At 42.9% G+C, this 15,979-nt stretch overlaps 1 protein-coding gene across 3 annotated transcripts in view; it reads left to right on the top strand.

The window, feature by feature from the left end:
- LOC147903313 (serine/threonine-protein kinase STY46-like) overlaps positions 1-15,979 on the top strand; it is a 151,635-nt gene that overhangs the window by 88,099 nt on the left and 47,557 nt on the right. For all 3 annotated transcript variants that reach the window (XM_087373071.1, XM_087373069.1, XM_087373070.1), the window contains one exon: positions 536-609. In XM_087373071.1, the coding sequence (XP_087229197.1) occupies positions 536-609 (74 nt within the window). The remainder of the gene's footprint in view (positions 1-535; positions 610-15,979) is intronic.

Here is a 15,979-nt window from a genome sequence, read left to right on the forward strand (position 1 = left end):
CATCATATTCCATACATTCAAATTAATCACAATAACGTTGGTCAATTTTGGCCTTCATAGTGGCTGTGCATGCATGTGCAGGTCTGCACACATGTGTGTAATGTGCAAAACTTTTCGGTGGTTGACTAGTTTGCTTACAAAGACTTGACATGAAGCAATGGAGGAATTCATTTTTGTGGGTTTGGGGTGGAGGAAAGATAGGGGATAGGGGGGACAAGGTTACGTTGAATCCATGTTGCCTTCTAGTTTTTGGAGTAGAAATCATCTATCTTTGCCATCGTGTTAATAATTGAAGGTGTGTATTTGTTGATAATATTTTATTCCCTTCACGGACTCAGATAATGTGAAATGACAATACATGTTTTATTCTTATGCATGGTATGATTTTCTTAGTAAAATAGTACTTTATGTGGTGAATTTGATTGCTTGATTTGTTTGAATTGCTTTGGTTGAAGTCAAGGCTTCGAACTAATATTTTGATTTACCCTATTTTGCCTTTGCTTCATAATACTAACACATTGATTAAATGAAACAGGAAGGTTCGGCACAAAAACGTGGTACAATTTATTGGAGCTTGTACAAAAGCCTCTCATTTTTGTATCGTTACAGGTAGGTTGTATACACCTTTTATGAAATCTATATCTTTGGATGTCTTTAAAGACAGGCCTAGTGTTTGTATTGCCTTTGCTTAAGCCTATACAATCAATATGGACTTTAAGCCTTACACGTATTCGTTTGAACCTCCAGTCTTGTGGAAAGGCCTATGGTGAAACCATCTCTTGTTTTCGGGTGTGTTTGATTGCTATGTACAAGTAGTGCTCTAGTTTTGGCTCTAATCTACTGGTTGAATATGAGAGTGCTCTCAACGGAAGCAAGAACGGAAGAGGGAGAGAGAGAAACAGAGAGCCACACAAGTTTTGGTGGGTGCAGAACCACCCTAATCTTCTTTTTCATTCATTTATATATGTGTTTGAGTATTGTACATAATCGGGGTAAAGGCACAATGACCTTTAACCCCCACAACCTCCCACTTAAAGGACAATGTGCCTTTAAGGGAGAACAACCAGTGAGCATACCATCCAATGCCCATCAATACACGACAATACTCAAACCGCTGACTAGGTAGACTCTTCATCAGCATATCTGCAGGGTTATCATCTGTATGAACCTTGACAAGCTCTATGCGCTTGTCCTCAAGTACCTCCCTGATGAAATGGTACCTGACCTCAATGTGTTTGGTCTTTGCATGAAAGACCGGATTCCATGCTAGTTGAATAGTTGCAATGTCGGTACACTTGTATGAATCCCCAAATCTCCCACTAGCTGATCAAGCCATATAGCCTCCTTGCAACCCTCTGTGGCTGCAACATACTCAGCTTCTGAGGTAGACAAAGCAACACACTTCTGTGCGCGAGACATCCATGACACTGCACCACCTGTAAAGGTGAACACATAACCAGAAGTGGATCTCCTTGCATAGTCTGAATCTGTGTACCCAAGTACACGTATGTCTCCTCTACCAAAGCAGATGCACATCTCCTTGGTACCCTTCATGTACCTCATGATGCACTTAACTGCCTCCCAATGCCTCTTTCCTGGATTAGTCATATACCGGCTAACAACTCCCACTGCAAATGCAATGTCTGGTCTAGTAGCTATCATAGCATACATAAGACTCCCAACTGCTGATGCATAAGGAACCTTGGCCATCTCCCAACCAAAGTACACGCATGTCTCCTCTACCAAAGCAGATGCACATGTCCTTGGTACCCTTCATGTACCTCATGATGCACTTAACTGCCTCCCAATGCCTCTTTTCTGGATTAGCCATATACCGGCTAACAACTCTCACTGCAAATGCAACGTCTGGTCTAGTAGCTATCATAGCATACATAAGACTCCCAACCGCTGATGCATAAGGAACCTTGGCCATCATGGCCCTCTCCTCATCTGATTTGGGACTATCTGTATGACTCAGTTTCACATATGGAGGCAATGGAGTACTCATTGCCTTCCCCTCCTCCATATTGAAACGCTGCAATACTTTTGTAACATACTCCTTTTGTGAAAGCCAAAGGAGTTTCCTACTCCGATCACGCGTGATGCGCATACCAAGAATATGACCTTCAAGTCCCAAATCCTTCATATCAAAGGCCTCATGCAACTTGGCCTTTAATGCAACTAGCTCATAAGTATTCTTGCTAGCCAATAGCATATCATCCACATATAGTGCAAGGATTATCAGGCTATTATCCTTAGCCCTTTTAGTGTAGAGGCAGTGATCAATTTCACTCCTAAAAAAACCATGGGACCGAATGAAAGCATCAAACTTCTAATATCATTCTCTAGGCACTTGCTTAAGACCATAGAGAGTCTTCTTCAGCTTGCAAACTAAATGCTCTTTGCCCTTTTCTTCAAAGCCTTCTGGCTGCACCATGTAAATTTCCTCATGTAGATCCCCATGCAAGAAAGCTGTCTTGACATCCATCTGCATAAGCTCCATATCTTCTGCTGCCACTAGTCCAAGCATGCATCTAAGTGTGGTCATCTTCACAACTGGAGAGAATATCTCATCAAAGTCCACACCCTTCTCTTGCTTGAACCCTTTAGCGACTAAACGAGCCTTGTACCTAGGCACATCATCACCTGTGACCTTCCTCTTGTAGATCCATTTACATGGCAATGCTTTCTTTCCATGTGGCAAAGAAACCAAGTCCGAAGTCTTATTTTTCATAAGTGAACTCATCTCTGATTGCATAGCATACTCCCACTTGCGTTGATCCTCTCGCATCATAGCCTCTCTGTAGCAAGAAGGATTCCTGCAATCAATAAGCATCACATAGTCTACCCTTGGAACAAACCTATCAGGCGGTCTAAACACTCTAGATGATCTTCTCGGGCATTTCAGCTTGCTGTCCCACCTGCATATTTGCCACATTTGGCTCATCATTTCCACCAATAGATAATCCATCATCTACCCTTGATTGTATACCTGTGGGAGTACTTGGTGGTACCATTTCTTGCACATTTGGTGCATGGACAGCTTGCTGTCTATCAACATATGCAGGTGGATTCACATCCTGGAGAGTGATTCTCCTCATTTCCACATCCCTCATGGGTGCCTTATGCATCTTCTTCTCATTGAAGACTACATCATGGCTGCGTATGATCTTCTTTGCTTCTGGATCACAGAGATGATAGCCCATCTCTCCACTTTCACCATAACCCAAAAAGATGCATTTCCTAGACTTAGGATCGAATCTCTTTTGGCACATGTGCATATGCCTCACACCCAAATATACGCAAATGAGAGTAAGAGGGCTTCTTGCTACTCCATGCCTCTTTAGGAATACCACCATCCAAACTCGTACTAGGTGATCTATTGAATCACATTCACTGCAGTCTTCATTGCCTCAGCCCAAAAACCACCAGAAAGACTTGCATTGCAACCTTTCTTGAATGGTACGGTTCATCTTTTCTGCAACTGGATTTTGCTTTGGAGTACGAGGGGATGTGAGCTCCCTCTTAATCCCACGTGTATCACAGAAATGCTGAAAGTCATGAGAGAGATACTCTCCACCATTGTCAGTCCGTAGGCATTTAAGCGTTCTACCTGACTGATTCTCAACCAAGGCCAGCCATTTATGAAATACTTAGAACACATCACTCTTCCGAGCTATAGCATAAGCCCCCACTTTCCTAGTTGCATCATCAATGAATGTCACATAGTATTCAACCCCGCCTAATGACCGTGTAGGCATGGGACCACATACATCTGAATGCACCAAATCAAGCTTTTCAAACTCTTTCTTTCCCCTTCTTTTATGGGCTGATTTAGTCTGCTTCCCATAGAGACAGTGCTCACAAAATTCAAAATCAGAGAAACTCAAATGCGGTACATAACCCAAACAGCATAAGAGTTTCATTCCATTCTGGCTCATGTGCCCCAACTTGTAATGCCACAAAGAAGTACTTGGTTGCTCGGTTATTGCAACAACATGATCAAACACCCCTGATACATGTAAGGGATACAAAGTCCCACACTTGGCACCCCTGGCCAAAAGCATAGAGCCCTTCTGAATTTTTCAACTTCCAAAACCAAAGTTGGTCTGAAAACCAGCATCATCTAGCTGACCTGTTAAAATGAGACTCTTGGTCAGCTTAGGCACATGTCTCACATTTTTCAAAATAAATGCAGACCCATTTGCAAAAGAAAACTTTATGTCACCTACTTCCACTATGTCACATGCATAGTCATTTCCAAGATGCACACAACGTGTCTTTCCACTGTCATAAGTGGAGAACCATTCCCTATGGGGAGTAACATGGAATGAAGCACCAGAATCCAAAATCCAATCCTAGGAATATGTATCATCTGAAGTGGTAAGCAACTCTGCAGATAAACTAGACATGAAGAGAATGTCATTGTCACTATCATGTGTGACTGCATTGATCTCCTCGATCTTCACTTTTCCTTTGTCCTCCCTTGGACTCTCTTCCTTCTGATTTGCATCCCAATTTGCATTCTTTTTCTTATCCTTTTGCTCTCTTTTCAGCTTGTAGTAATCCTTTTTCATATGGCCCTTCTTGCCACAATGGTAACACTCAATGTTTTGTGCCCTGGATTTGCTACGAGACTTCCCTCTTTCTTGGGACTTTCCCCTGAACTGTGATCTGTCCCTTTGCACATTTAACGGTGCATCCTGCTTGTTGCCATCCATAGACTTCCGTCTAATCTCCTTGGCCAACAAACTACCCACAACATCATCAAACTTGAGTACTCCACCAGGAGCAGAGTTACTGACAGCTGTACGGAAGGTATCCCATGAGAATGGCAATGAACATAAGAGAAATATTGCCTTAGTCTTAGCATCAAAATTCATCTTCTGAGCCTGAAGCTGGCTGAAAATAATATTGAATTCATTCAAGTGAGAAGCAATGGAGACCCCTTCCTTCATTTGCAGCTCAAACAACCTCTTCATGAGGTAAACTTTATTAGAGGTAGTTTCCTTCTCATAAGTGACACACAGTTTCTTCCACGAATCTTTCGTAGTCTGCTCATTTACTACTGTGAAATAAACTGACTCTACAAGATGAAGTCTAATAGTAGACTTTTCTTATGCATCCAACTCATTCCAATCATGCTCAAACATATTTGCAGGCTTAGCTTCAATCCCTGCCAAAGGTTTAATCTGCTTCTTTTGAATAAGCACATGCCTTATCTGTTCTTTCCACAAAGAAAAGTTTGTCCCATCAATCTTTTTAATGCTGAAAAACTCCTTTTCAGGCATGGAAGAGGATGCCATGATGCAAATGAAGCAAAATCCCAAATGCTAGTGCCTGCAAGAGAATCACACCAAATACGAGGTGCACCCAAATGTGTATGCCACAATAGAGTGAAATATCACCAAAACTCAAAGCTCAAAGCATCAAAAGATTCAGCTGACTCATGTGCATGTACTATGCATCCATATGAGCAAATCTGGCCCAAAAGAAAATGCCAATTGCAATGGCAATCCAAAATGCCAATAAGTGCCAAATGGCTCAAGAATAAACACCGTCCATGGGCATATGCATCAATAATATCTCATCCAAGAGAGCATAACACTATCAGTGCATCACTTGCAATGTGTCAAAGCTGTCCCTCAGCATAAAATAGCATTCATGTGCGAAGTGTCCATAAAAATAGCATCCCACAAGGCAATATGGGCCTATCAGTCCATCCAATAAGGATCACAATGCTTCCAAATGGCCTATAAATCATCCATTGCAACCCAATGCACACCACGAATGAGCGCACACGGCTCAAACTACAACCAGAGTGATCTGCATAAGGTATGCTCAAGAAATCATGGTCCCACGGAAATGACAGCTACTGAAAATAGAACCTGAGATGCCTCAAAACATGGGCGCCATTGCATAATCGGACTCAACAAGAAAATCTGCAAATATCTCTCTTCTGTTGGAACTTCAAAATTCGAACCGATGAGTGAGAAATGGGAGTCAACACTTATCCACTGCCATGTGGCATAAATCTAAGGTTTCAAAATCTTAGAATGAAAAATGCATAACAGAGAGACGAAATCCAATACACAGAGATCTATAACTCTGAAAATACTCTACCAAATCGCGCAAGAACTGAGAGGTAGGGGTTTCCAGGCGTCCGAAACGCAATGGGACAGACGGTTTTGGAAATCGTGGTCTCAATCACTGGGTCCAACACATGGACTGAAAAACGTTTTTGAAAGCAGAACTGTTTGTAAACTCCACCGGAGTGCGAATGATGAGCAACATAGAAGTTTTAGGACTTCTTGAGTCCACCGGAACTGACAGATCTGCAAATGGTTGCTCAAACTTGAGTTCCAACACCCGGGCAGAAAAACGTAGGAACTGACACAGCGAGTCAGAAATCCAATGAAATGATCCCAGATTCAAGAATGAAGGTGTTTTCAAGCTCCTGAAGTAAAGTGCACACCAAAAGCAAGCAATAGTTGCCTCTACAAGTCAATACGGAGTCTCTGTCGTCGAACGGAACAGGGAAAAGCTTAAAAAACGACTTTTTCTTTGAAAACACTTAACAAGCTTTCAAAACCACTTCGGAAAACCAAAGTGACTTTTCCAAGGGTTCCTTCAAGATCTTTGCGCACTCGGATGCAAGTAAAATCACCCACAAAGCTTCCCACAGAGCTTCTCCTTCCTTCCACAGAGCTGCTGAGCTTCCAGGCATTCACGCACGCTTAGCTTAATCACCCGGGCTCTGATACCAGTTGAGAGTGCTCTGAACGGAAGCAAGAACGGAAGAGGGAGAGAGAAACAGAGAGCCACACAAGTTTTGGTGGGTGCAGAACCACCCTAATCCTCTTTTTCATTCATTTATATATGTGTTTGAGTATTTATATACCCGAGGTAAAGGCACAGTGACCTTTAACCCCCACAAAATAGCATAAGCAAATGCATTTACTTTTCTCAATATGAAGAATCTCCCAAATGAACCTATGGTAACGTTCCTAGTGGTACAATTGTTAGATGCATCACAATTTTAGACAATACGAATCCTTATGTGACCCCATGGGAACTGTAGTAGGGGTGAGTTTTGCTTCATCAAATATTATTCAATGCTTGTTCCAAAGATCACAAAGGTAAGTCCCAAGCATAAGAGTAAAACTTGCTTACATATCATGAAAGAAGCTTCTTTATGATTCATATAGTTTGAACTTGAAAGATGCAAATGACAATCTTGCGTGTGTGCAAGAAGCTTCTCAATGTCATTACATGGCGGGAAAAATGGTGAGTTTAGTAATAATGTCTTGTAAACATCTTTTGAGTAAAAACAAATGATGTAAACGACCGGATCAACTTATTCAACCTTGAGCAACGGTAATCAACTAGGTCAAGCTTGGTTGTATGGCCTTTGATGGTTAGACCTAGCCTCGGTATAGCAGCTAGCCTTGTAGGCTTAGGACTAATAGTTCTAGCTAGATCTCAGGTCTTTTGGGACACTTGGTCCTGTTAGTTAATGCTCGACTTTTTGGACTATTAGTCACAGCCCTATTCCTAGGATTAATCGTTATTATTGCTTGTACTTTCATTTCATATTATTATGCAATCTACATACGCTTTGTTCCTACTATGGTCTTCAGCCTCATTGCTTCCTAATAGTGGTATTATAGCAGCCTATGATTCTGCCATTGCCACTAACATTCAACATTCGACTCCACCTTGGAGGAGCTCGATTTGCTGATTGGTCACCGTTTTTCTATCCACAAGCCATTGAATCAGCTTTGGTCACATTCAAGAGGAGCCAGCATTGCCATTTGATTGATTGTACCAAGTTCTTCATGTTTCCCATTACTTCTTTTTTGGTCGTCATCATAAGCTACTGGTTGTCGTGCCCTCAGAACAATTCGTCGACTAGTTCCTTCACCTCACCTAGCTGTTGCTGGTCGTCACCATCCTCTATAGGAGCCGCCGTCCTTTTGCTGTATACAAACCTCAGTTTTTGTTGCCGCCATCGTTGTGGAGGAGAAGCGACTACATTAAAGCCGGCTGGTGCCTTTTTTGGTGGACATAATCTCTTGTTAGTTGTTTTTGGGTCTCCTCCTATAGGTGTTTTTGGTCGACATAACCTCTCGTTAGTTTTTTTGGGTCTCCTTCTATAGCATCGCACAGTTTACTTCAGGCGAGCCTACTACAGGTCAAATTCAGTTGCTGGTCATCGCCAAATTCAGGTCTCTTTGGATTGTGTGCTCAGGCCTCCTCTTGTAGCGTTGCCACAGTTTACTTGAGGCTGGCCTATTACAGGTCAAAAAGTTTTGCTGGTCATCACCGATTTCAGGTCACTTTCGGTCGTGAGGAAATTCTGCCAAATCTAGCCAATTTTCAATAGCTACAAAGGCTGACAAAAAATTGGCGAAGAATTTGCTGTTGCAATCAAACTTTTGACGGATCATTGATTGTGTCGACTGTATCCTCAGCTACAGTTGATTTTGTTTTGCCCACTTGACACATTGGCCCTTAGTTGTTGTGCTGGCAGTTGATTTTGAGCTTGGATCAGTGAGATTATTTGGGTTTTGTGCATCTTTGCCTCATTTGCAATGGCAAACAATGATCTTTTTGGATTTTTTGCACTTGAAGACAAGTGAGATGGCACCAACTACAATATGTGGTCCTACATGATGCATCATGCATTCGTAGCCAAGATCATGTGGAATATTATTGCAAGCTTTCAGGTTAGGCCTCCGTCATAGGCACATGCCATTGCACCTATCACTACGGGTGGTGGTAATGCTGTTAATTTTTCATCTTTCAGCACTATCGCTCTTTTTACCCTCAACTTAGGAACAGCCCAGATGGGATAGCAGAGATGCATAGGCTTGTACTTTAATTGCATTGTTAGTTAAAAAGAGTTATAATCCTCACATCAGGGTGCTTGGGATAATTTGGCTATTTGAGATGCATACTTTAGAAAGCAGATGGATGCCTATTTGACCAAGGACTTTAAGGATTAGTTGGATGAGGGTCAAATCATGGATGCCTATTTGACCAAGGACTTCAAGGATTAGTCGGATAGTCAAATTGTGTCCATTATACTTAGTGCACTTCTTGACTCTTATTGAGGGTTTGCATACCACTTTGAGATTGGTGGCAATAGGCAATGCCAACCATTATACCTTTGATTAGTGTGTCACGTTGTTGGTGAAGGATGAGCAAAGCCATTTCATAAGGGTAATGGAAAGACAACAAAGTTATGTGGGAAACCCAATAATAATTCTGGTAACACTTCTGAGGGTATAGAAATGCATATAAGGAAAAGAAAAGATGCAACTACTATAGAAAGCAAGGACTGGAAGTGAGAGAATGCGAGAGAATGGAAAAGTTCAGAGGATGAGAAGGGAGCACCCCTAGCACAGATGGGAGGTGCAAGGATTCAACCCAGGAAGGCGCGAAATGGCCATATGGCAGAGATGGTTTCAAGGGTAGAGATGGTTCTCAGGGAAGCAAGGGGTAACAGATGAAACGAGGCATGAGAGGCAACACGTTCAATTGGGCGTTGGGAGAGCCAAAGGGCTAGGGCACCTCCACATGGCTTTACAAGCAGCATTGCCGTTCCTCGCTAATGCGACGTTTTTCACTCACTCACGTGATATTGCTGGATTAGGCTTTCGCCCATTGTCCAATATTCCCCACTGCTGCCTCCCCACTGAAGCAAGCTAGAATGAAATTTCAGCAACACAAATGAACTATAAAACTAGGGTAGTCATAGAGATGAAGCCCTAGAATGAACCCTAACTAGGGTTAAAAGATGTGGTGATTAACTCACCCTTAAACTCAACCTGTAACTGAGGTAAGCGGTAAAAAACCTTAATAAAGGAAAAAAATTCCCCCTAGCCCCTTATTACATAACATTGGCCACTACCTTAGGAAATAAAAATATTTCTAACACCCCCCTGCAGTGACAATGTCGCAATGTACAAGGTAAACATCAATCACCAAATGGATATAAGTTTAAAGCTTTGCGAAAAGCCTCAAACTTTGGACAAGGTAATGCTTTGAAGAGATCTGCCACATTCTGTTGAGTAGGGGAGAAGACCAAGCTGATGTTTCGTGCATGTAGCCGCTCTTCGAGGAGTCTCATTGTTGGAAACATGGTGAAGGGAGAAAGAGAGAGAGTTAGGGTGTGAGGAAATAATGCTCCAATGAAGACATAATGAAAGGCTCTCATTCATTCATCAAGTGTTACAAGACAAGTGAACTACAAGCCTTATGTAGGCTACTCACTCACACACTAGCACCGAGTGTTTTTGGGATAAGTCCCATGATGACACGTGGCACTCACACATGACTCTCACACATAGACTAGTACTACACACTAACACTTCACACCAACACACTCTTTGACTATGATATCTCCAACACCCCCCTTTTGAGCAAAGAGGTGTGAGACCCAACACACAAGAGTAGACCAATCCCCCCTCCACCACAATACTGCAAAGAGCAAGTCCAACTATCCAACACCTCCCGTGTGTTAGTGACTTCTCAGCTAGCTTGCGACCGGCAAGGGAAGACCATCACTCTCCATCCCCCCTTACTTTGAACTGGGTGGTCAATACCATCAACCAAAGTAAAACACAATACAATCATTTTTGGGGGACAACCCCGGGCAGAGGACCTCTTATTGACTCCAAAGACATTCAATTTAGAGGGACAACTCAAGGCTGAGAACCTTTATGTGACTCAACACAAACACATATAGAACTAAGCATCATCTACCTCCTCAGAGAGGAATAGATCATGCAATATAGCAGATGAAGCTTTCTGCTGAGGTCCAGTAGATGTAGCAAATAGATTCTTGAGCTTGTCCAGTGTCTCCTTCGCTGAAGTAGTGAGGTCAAGATGATGAAGTAGTTTGTTAGCCAACCTCAAACCAATAAGCGCAAACGCGGTCTCATTCTTGTCATCCCAAGCTGATTGGTCTTCACCATGAGGATGAGGCTCCATGTGGGCAAACTGAGGTAAGAACTTGGCAGTACCAGATGAAGAACCAGCAAGTATGGGGGCTGGTCTAAAACACAAAAGTAGACTCCATGTATGCAAAAGTATGGTGGCTGGCGGTGCTCCAAATACCAACCCTAATCAAAACACAACAAGAATATGCTCCAAAATGTAGAATTGAACCATGAAAGGAGCCCTTGGTCGAGATAACTGCTCGAAATGCTGCAAGTGTGTACGTGCTCCAAAGCACAACGTGTTGGGTGTAAGTGCTCCACTAGGAGTGCTCTTTGTGTGTGGTCCTTTGTGTGTGAGTGTGTAGGTGTGCCATGTGGCACCTAGGGATTTATCCCATATAGATTAGTGTGTGGTACATTGTACTTGGCACTATATATTGTAGTGTCACATCATGAATAAATCAATCTAGATCTTTGTGCCTTCTATCATGAGTACTTTCCTTGTCTTTCTCTTTCGTCCTTAGATTTTAGGATGATACCAATTTCCAACAATTGGTATCAGAGCCATAGACTCCTCACCCATAGCTCCCTCTTCCTAGCTCATAGTTAGTCTACTCTAGTTTTTCTCCCTCTTCTAGCTTATCTCCTAGCGCCCTTTCATCTTATTCTCTTCTCCTCTCCTTCACCTCAGTCATAGCTCACCTAGCCTAACGTAGATTCTTCTTCCCTCTCAGCTCGAGATTATCCTCTCCAAACTCCTCTATTTCTGGTTGCAGGCCGCCATGGTTCTGGTTACACCTACCTCTGGCTACGAATACCTTTCCAAGATTGTGCGCATCTCATGAGCTGCTCCTGACCGGAAAACTTTGGGCTGTACACATGCCCTCTCTCCATCTCGTCGCCCAGCTTTTAGAGGATTTGGACAATGGTTCAACCAGCTAGGAGAATGACGAGGTAGAATGACAGGGAGATATCATCATTTTTTCAGTTCAGCTTGAAGGAGTTCTCTCGGGTACAACCGCGTGACATTTCTGGATCTACCGGTTTGAAAGCTTGGTAGTGCCGTCATTATCTGAAGCATATCCCTGTTGCTACTGCGTGACATTTCTACTGGAGGGGTTTGTTCCTGATCAACATGTTGCTTTTCATGGCTTCTCTAAGGCTGCTCAAGCTGTCGACAGCCATCTCTTCTTTATTCATTATCGTCGATATAAGGTGATGCTGCAGCAGTGCGCCACACTTCCTTCTCAAGCTGTGCTGCACACATTCATTTTGTGATTGGTCTCTACTCAAGGTTCTGCTGTCCTCTGTTATATTCAGCAAGAAAGTATTGTTCTGCTTCTTTTTGGATATCTTGCTGAAGAACAAATTATTTTTCTGCTCTTGATTATGTGGTTCCAAAGGGAGTTGTTTTCACTCAGATATTCTGATATCTCAGCTCTTTGTTGCGTTCTCTTGCCATACAAAAAGATGTATTTTTTATGAGCTGCAGATTTTTATTTCAGTTCTCTTCTCAAAGATATTAAAGAACTGAATCTTATTTCTCATGTAAGGGATTAGACACTGCCACGAAAAGTGGTAAGACCTTCCCATTTTCTTCATGGTTCTGCTGGGTTCTATGCACTTGCCTTGTGCATAAAAATATTTATTCTCCATGATGATATTTTATGATTATGGGTACTCTGCCCTGGTACAGCCTTTGTACACACCTTTGGCCACCACATGATGTAGGCCATGTGGAAGATCTCTCTTTTATGTGTGTTTTGATATGTGTAATGAGTTGTGGGCCTTATTATTTTGTCCCTACCCATGAGGCACCCCTGACATGGCATGAGAAACTGGACCATGAGTACCAGATTTATCCTTGACCAGCAGGAGAGATGTCCCTTGAGGAGGATTGTGTGGCAAGGTCCATCTCTCTCTCTCTCTCTATGTGATTGTGTTTACCAGATCCTTCTCTTGTCTCTACCCTTGGAAACCCATAACTGGCATGTGACACTAGTGCTATGAGATTTATCCTTGACCAGAGACACTGGCATGAGAAACCATAAGCCTAGATTTATCCTTGACACAGTATGAGGATATTCCTTGAGGAGGGGTTCTTTGGATCTTGGTTCTTTTGTGGTTTTTGTCCTCCTAGTGTATCACTTAAGGAGGGTTTGTTGGGTGTAAGTGCTCCACTAGGAGTGCTCTTTGTGTGTGGTCCTTTGTGTGTGAGTGTGTAGGTGTGCCATGTGGCACCTAGGGATTTATCCCATATAGATTAGTGTGTGGTACATTGTACTTGGCACTATATATTGTAGTGTCACATCATGAATAAATCAATCTAGATCTTTGTGCCTTCTATCATGAGTACTTTCCTTGTCTTTCTCTTTCGTCCTTAGATTTTAGGATGATACCAATTTCCAACACAACGGAAGGTACGAAATCTGCAAAGCGGCTCACCAGGGCACTCCAAAGTGCTGCAGCAGGTCAATGATTCAAAAAATCGGCTGATGTAGATGTACTAGAGGCCAAGAAACAGCTCCGAAATGGCTCTGTTATAGGTGGTTATGTAGTAGCCGCTCAGAAATCACTAGATACGGCGATGAAGTGTTCCAAAAGATCCTCGAATGACCACGTGCAGGAAACACCTTAGGAAGTGAGCCGACCAGCAAGCAGGGAGGCTGCCAAGACAACGTAGAGCACTCGGGACAGCTCCTAGGCAATTTGGATGGAGGCGGCAATGAATAAGGGTCTAATTGGGTGAAAGCAGCAAGAAAATGGAGGTAAAAACAGGGCGAAATGGAGCAGGGCTGAAGCAGCTGAAGGCTGCAGGAAGAAGGGCTGAAGCAGAATTAGGGTTAGGGCTGGAGAGGGTGATGACGTGGCAGGGAAGCTATGGCTAGGTCAGGTCAACGTGGCTCTGATACCATGTTGGAAACATGGTGAAGGGAGAAAGAGAGAGAGTTAGGGTGTGAGGAAATATTGCTCCAATGAAGACATAATGAAAGGCTCTCATTCATTCATCAAGTGTTACAAGAAAAGTGAAGTACAAGCCTTATGTAGGAGTGTATATGGGATAAGTCCCATGATGACACATGACACTCACACATGCCTCACACACATAGACTAGTACTAGATCCCCTAGTACTACACACCAACACACTCTTTAACTATGATATCTCCAACAGGCATCAACCATATTAAGCTTCTGCAATAACATAAGACTGCCATAATTTACATGCCCAAACCTGGTATGCCATGACTCTGCATCTTGCATTGCAGAGGTAGAAGCCTCAAAAGCTGAATATGGTCTTTTCTCATAGGCATCAAGCTGAAATAACCCGTGACATAATGTACCGGTGAAAGCCAAGGCATAATCTGTCTCCATGGCACGGATTGTACACCTGTCATCCTCAAAGATGACCTGGTAACCTCTTCGAGAGAAAGAAGAGACAAAAACTAAATTCTTCTTAATCCCAGGCACATACAAAACATCCTAGATGCAAAAATCCGAACCATCCATGGTTGTAAGTGAGTTTTCCAATCCCTTTAATTGGATAAGGCCGGCTCTTTCTGTGTAATGGGCCAGTTCCGCGACATGGTTTCAAAGTGTGTCATCCCCTTTAAAGGTGCTTTGTCTCTTTGGTAAATTGAATGGGGTCCTCAACCTCAAGTTGGCCAGCCGTCAAGCAGTTTTGGAGAAAGAAATTTTGGTGGTGACTTTGTTTGGCAAGAAGGGCTCAAATGGCAACACCTTCGACTCCCCGAACTGTCAAGGTTTTACTTCTTTCCGAGACAAACAACAGATAAATTTAGTAGTTCAGTGTCTCAAAGATAAGGCAGTGGTGGGCAGACTTATGGGAGTCACTCCCTCAAGGAGGCAAAATCCAGCATGGGCTACATGCAAGATTAGCACTAGAGGGGGATCATATTTTTCTTCTTCAATGGAGCTCACCTGAGACCACCCAGGCACTTATGGAGAAAAGTCCCATCTAGCTTGACTTGCACTTGCTTTAACTCTTTGTGTTGGTATAGTGGAGAAATGGATATGACTCATCAAGTGCCACACAGCCGGTGACGTTCCGCTTCCCGAGGCTCGCGGGTAGGGGCATCATCTAGGATTGACCTCCAGACACAGATCACAATCACTAGGACGGATCAACATGCTAGATATATTGGATTTGACTTGGAGGCCTCAGACCACAAATGTGAATATTGCAACATGCTACTTTCCCTCATAGACATCCCACTACGGCAGATTTCACCATTCTTAACATTGTACGAGGACATTTAGAGGTACATGCAATAAGGAGAGGTCCTACTCATTAGGGCCTTTAATACTAGGACCAAGGGCACACACAGATTTCTATGAGAATGCATTAGCACTAACAGATCTCCAGATTGGATAGTTCAAACACATGTTAGAGGATCCACTGTCACGCAATATTGGAGATATTTTCTAGACGTGTACTGCACATGAGCTGCTCATGTACAATGGGCTACAAAAATGGCAAGGGTTAGAGAGATACACATGCTGCCCACATGGAGGCGGCCATAGTGTAAGTAGAGTACGTAATGGATCTCTTGCCTTGACGTCATAGATTTTAACCTTTTAGTACACTCACTTCCCATGAGCAGAGCATTCCCACCCATCCTTTGATATGACACTCCCTCAACCCATACAAGACATACACAAGCCCACCCTTCTGCACAACACAAACATGATATCGATCATGGTAGTTATGACGAGCCATATATCAACCACAAAGTACTCCTCGTCACCAATTCTCTTCACGTAGCATCCCAACAGTGTTTTCCCTACATAGTCAAAAACCTAGGAAAGCCTCTCAAAGGAACTATACCCTAGAAGGGTTGGTACAATGATGAGTGCAAAGCGCTTAGGCAACGTCGGCACTTTGAGACTAAGCAAGGACACTGAGCTAGGGATCATACTATATTTCACCGGTCTTCTTTCCTCAACTAATCAATGTTAGGGAGTATGCACTTGAAACCAAAATTATATGCACACATTTCAAGCATTCAACAAA

The sequence above is a fragment of the Dipteris shenzhenensis genome, chromosome 3 (assembly GCF_047967505.1).
Source record: "Dipteris shenzhenensis isolate YYH24624 ecotype China chromosome 3, Dip_SZ_1.0, whole genome shotgun sequence".
Classification (NCBI taxonomy): Eukaryota; Viridiplantae; Streptophyta; class Polypodiopsida; order Gleicheniales; family Dipteridaceae; genus Dipteris; species Dipteris shenzhenensis.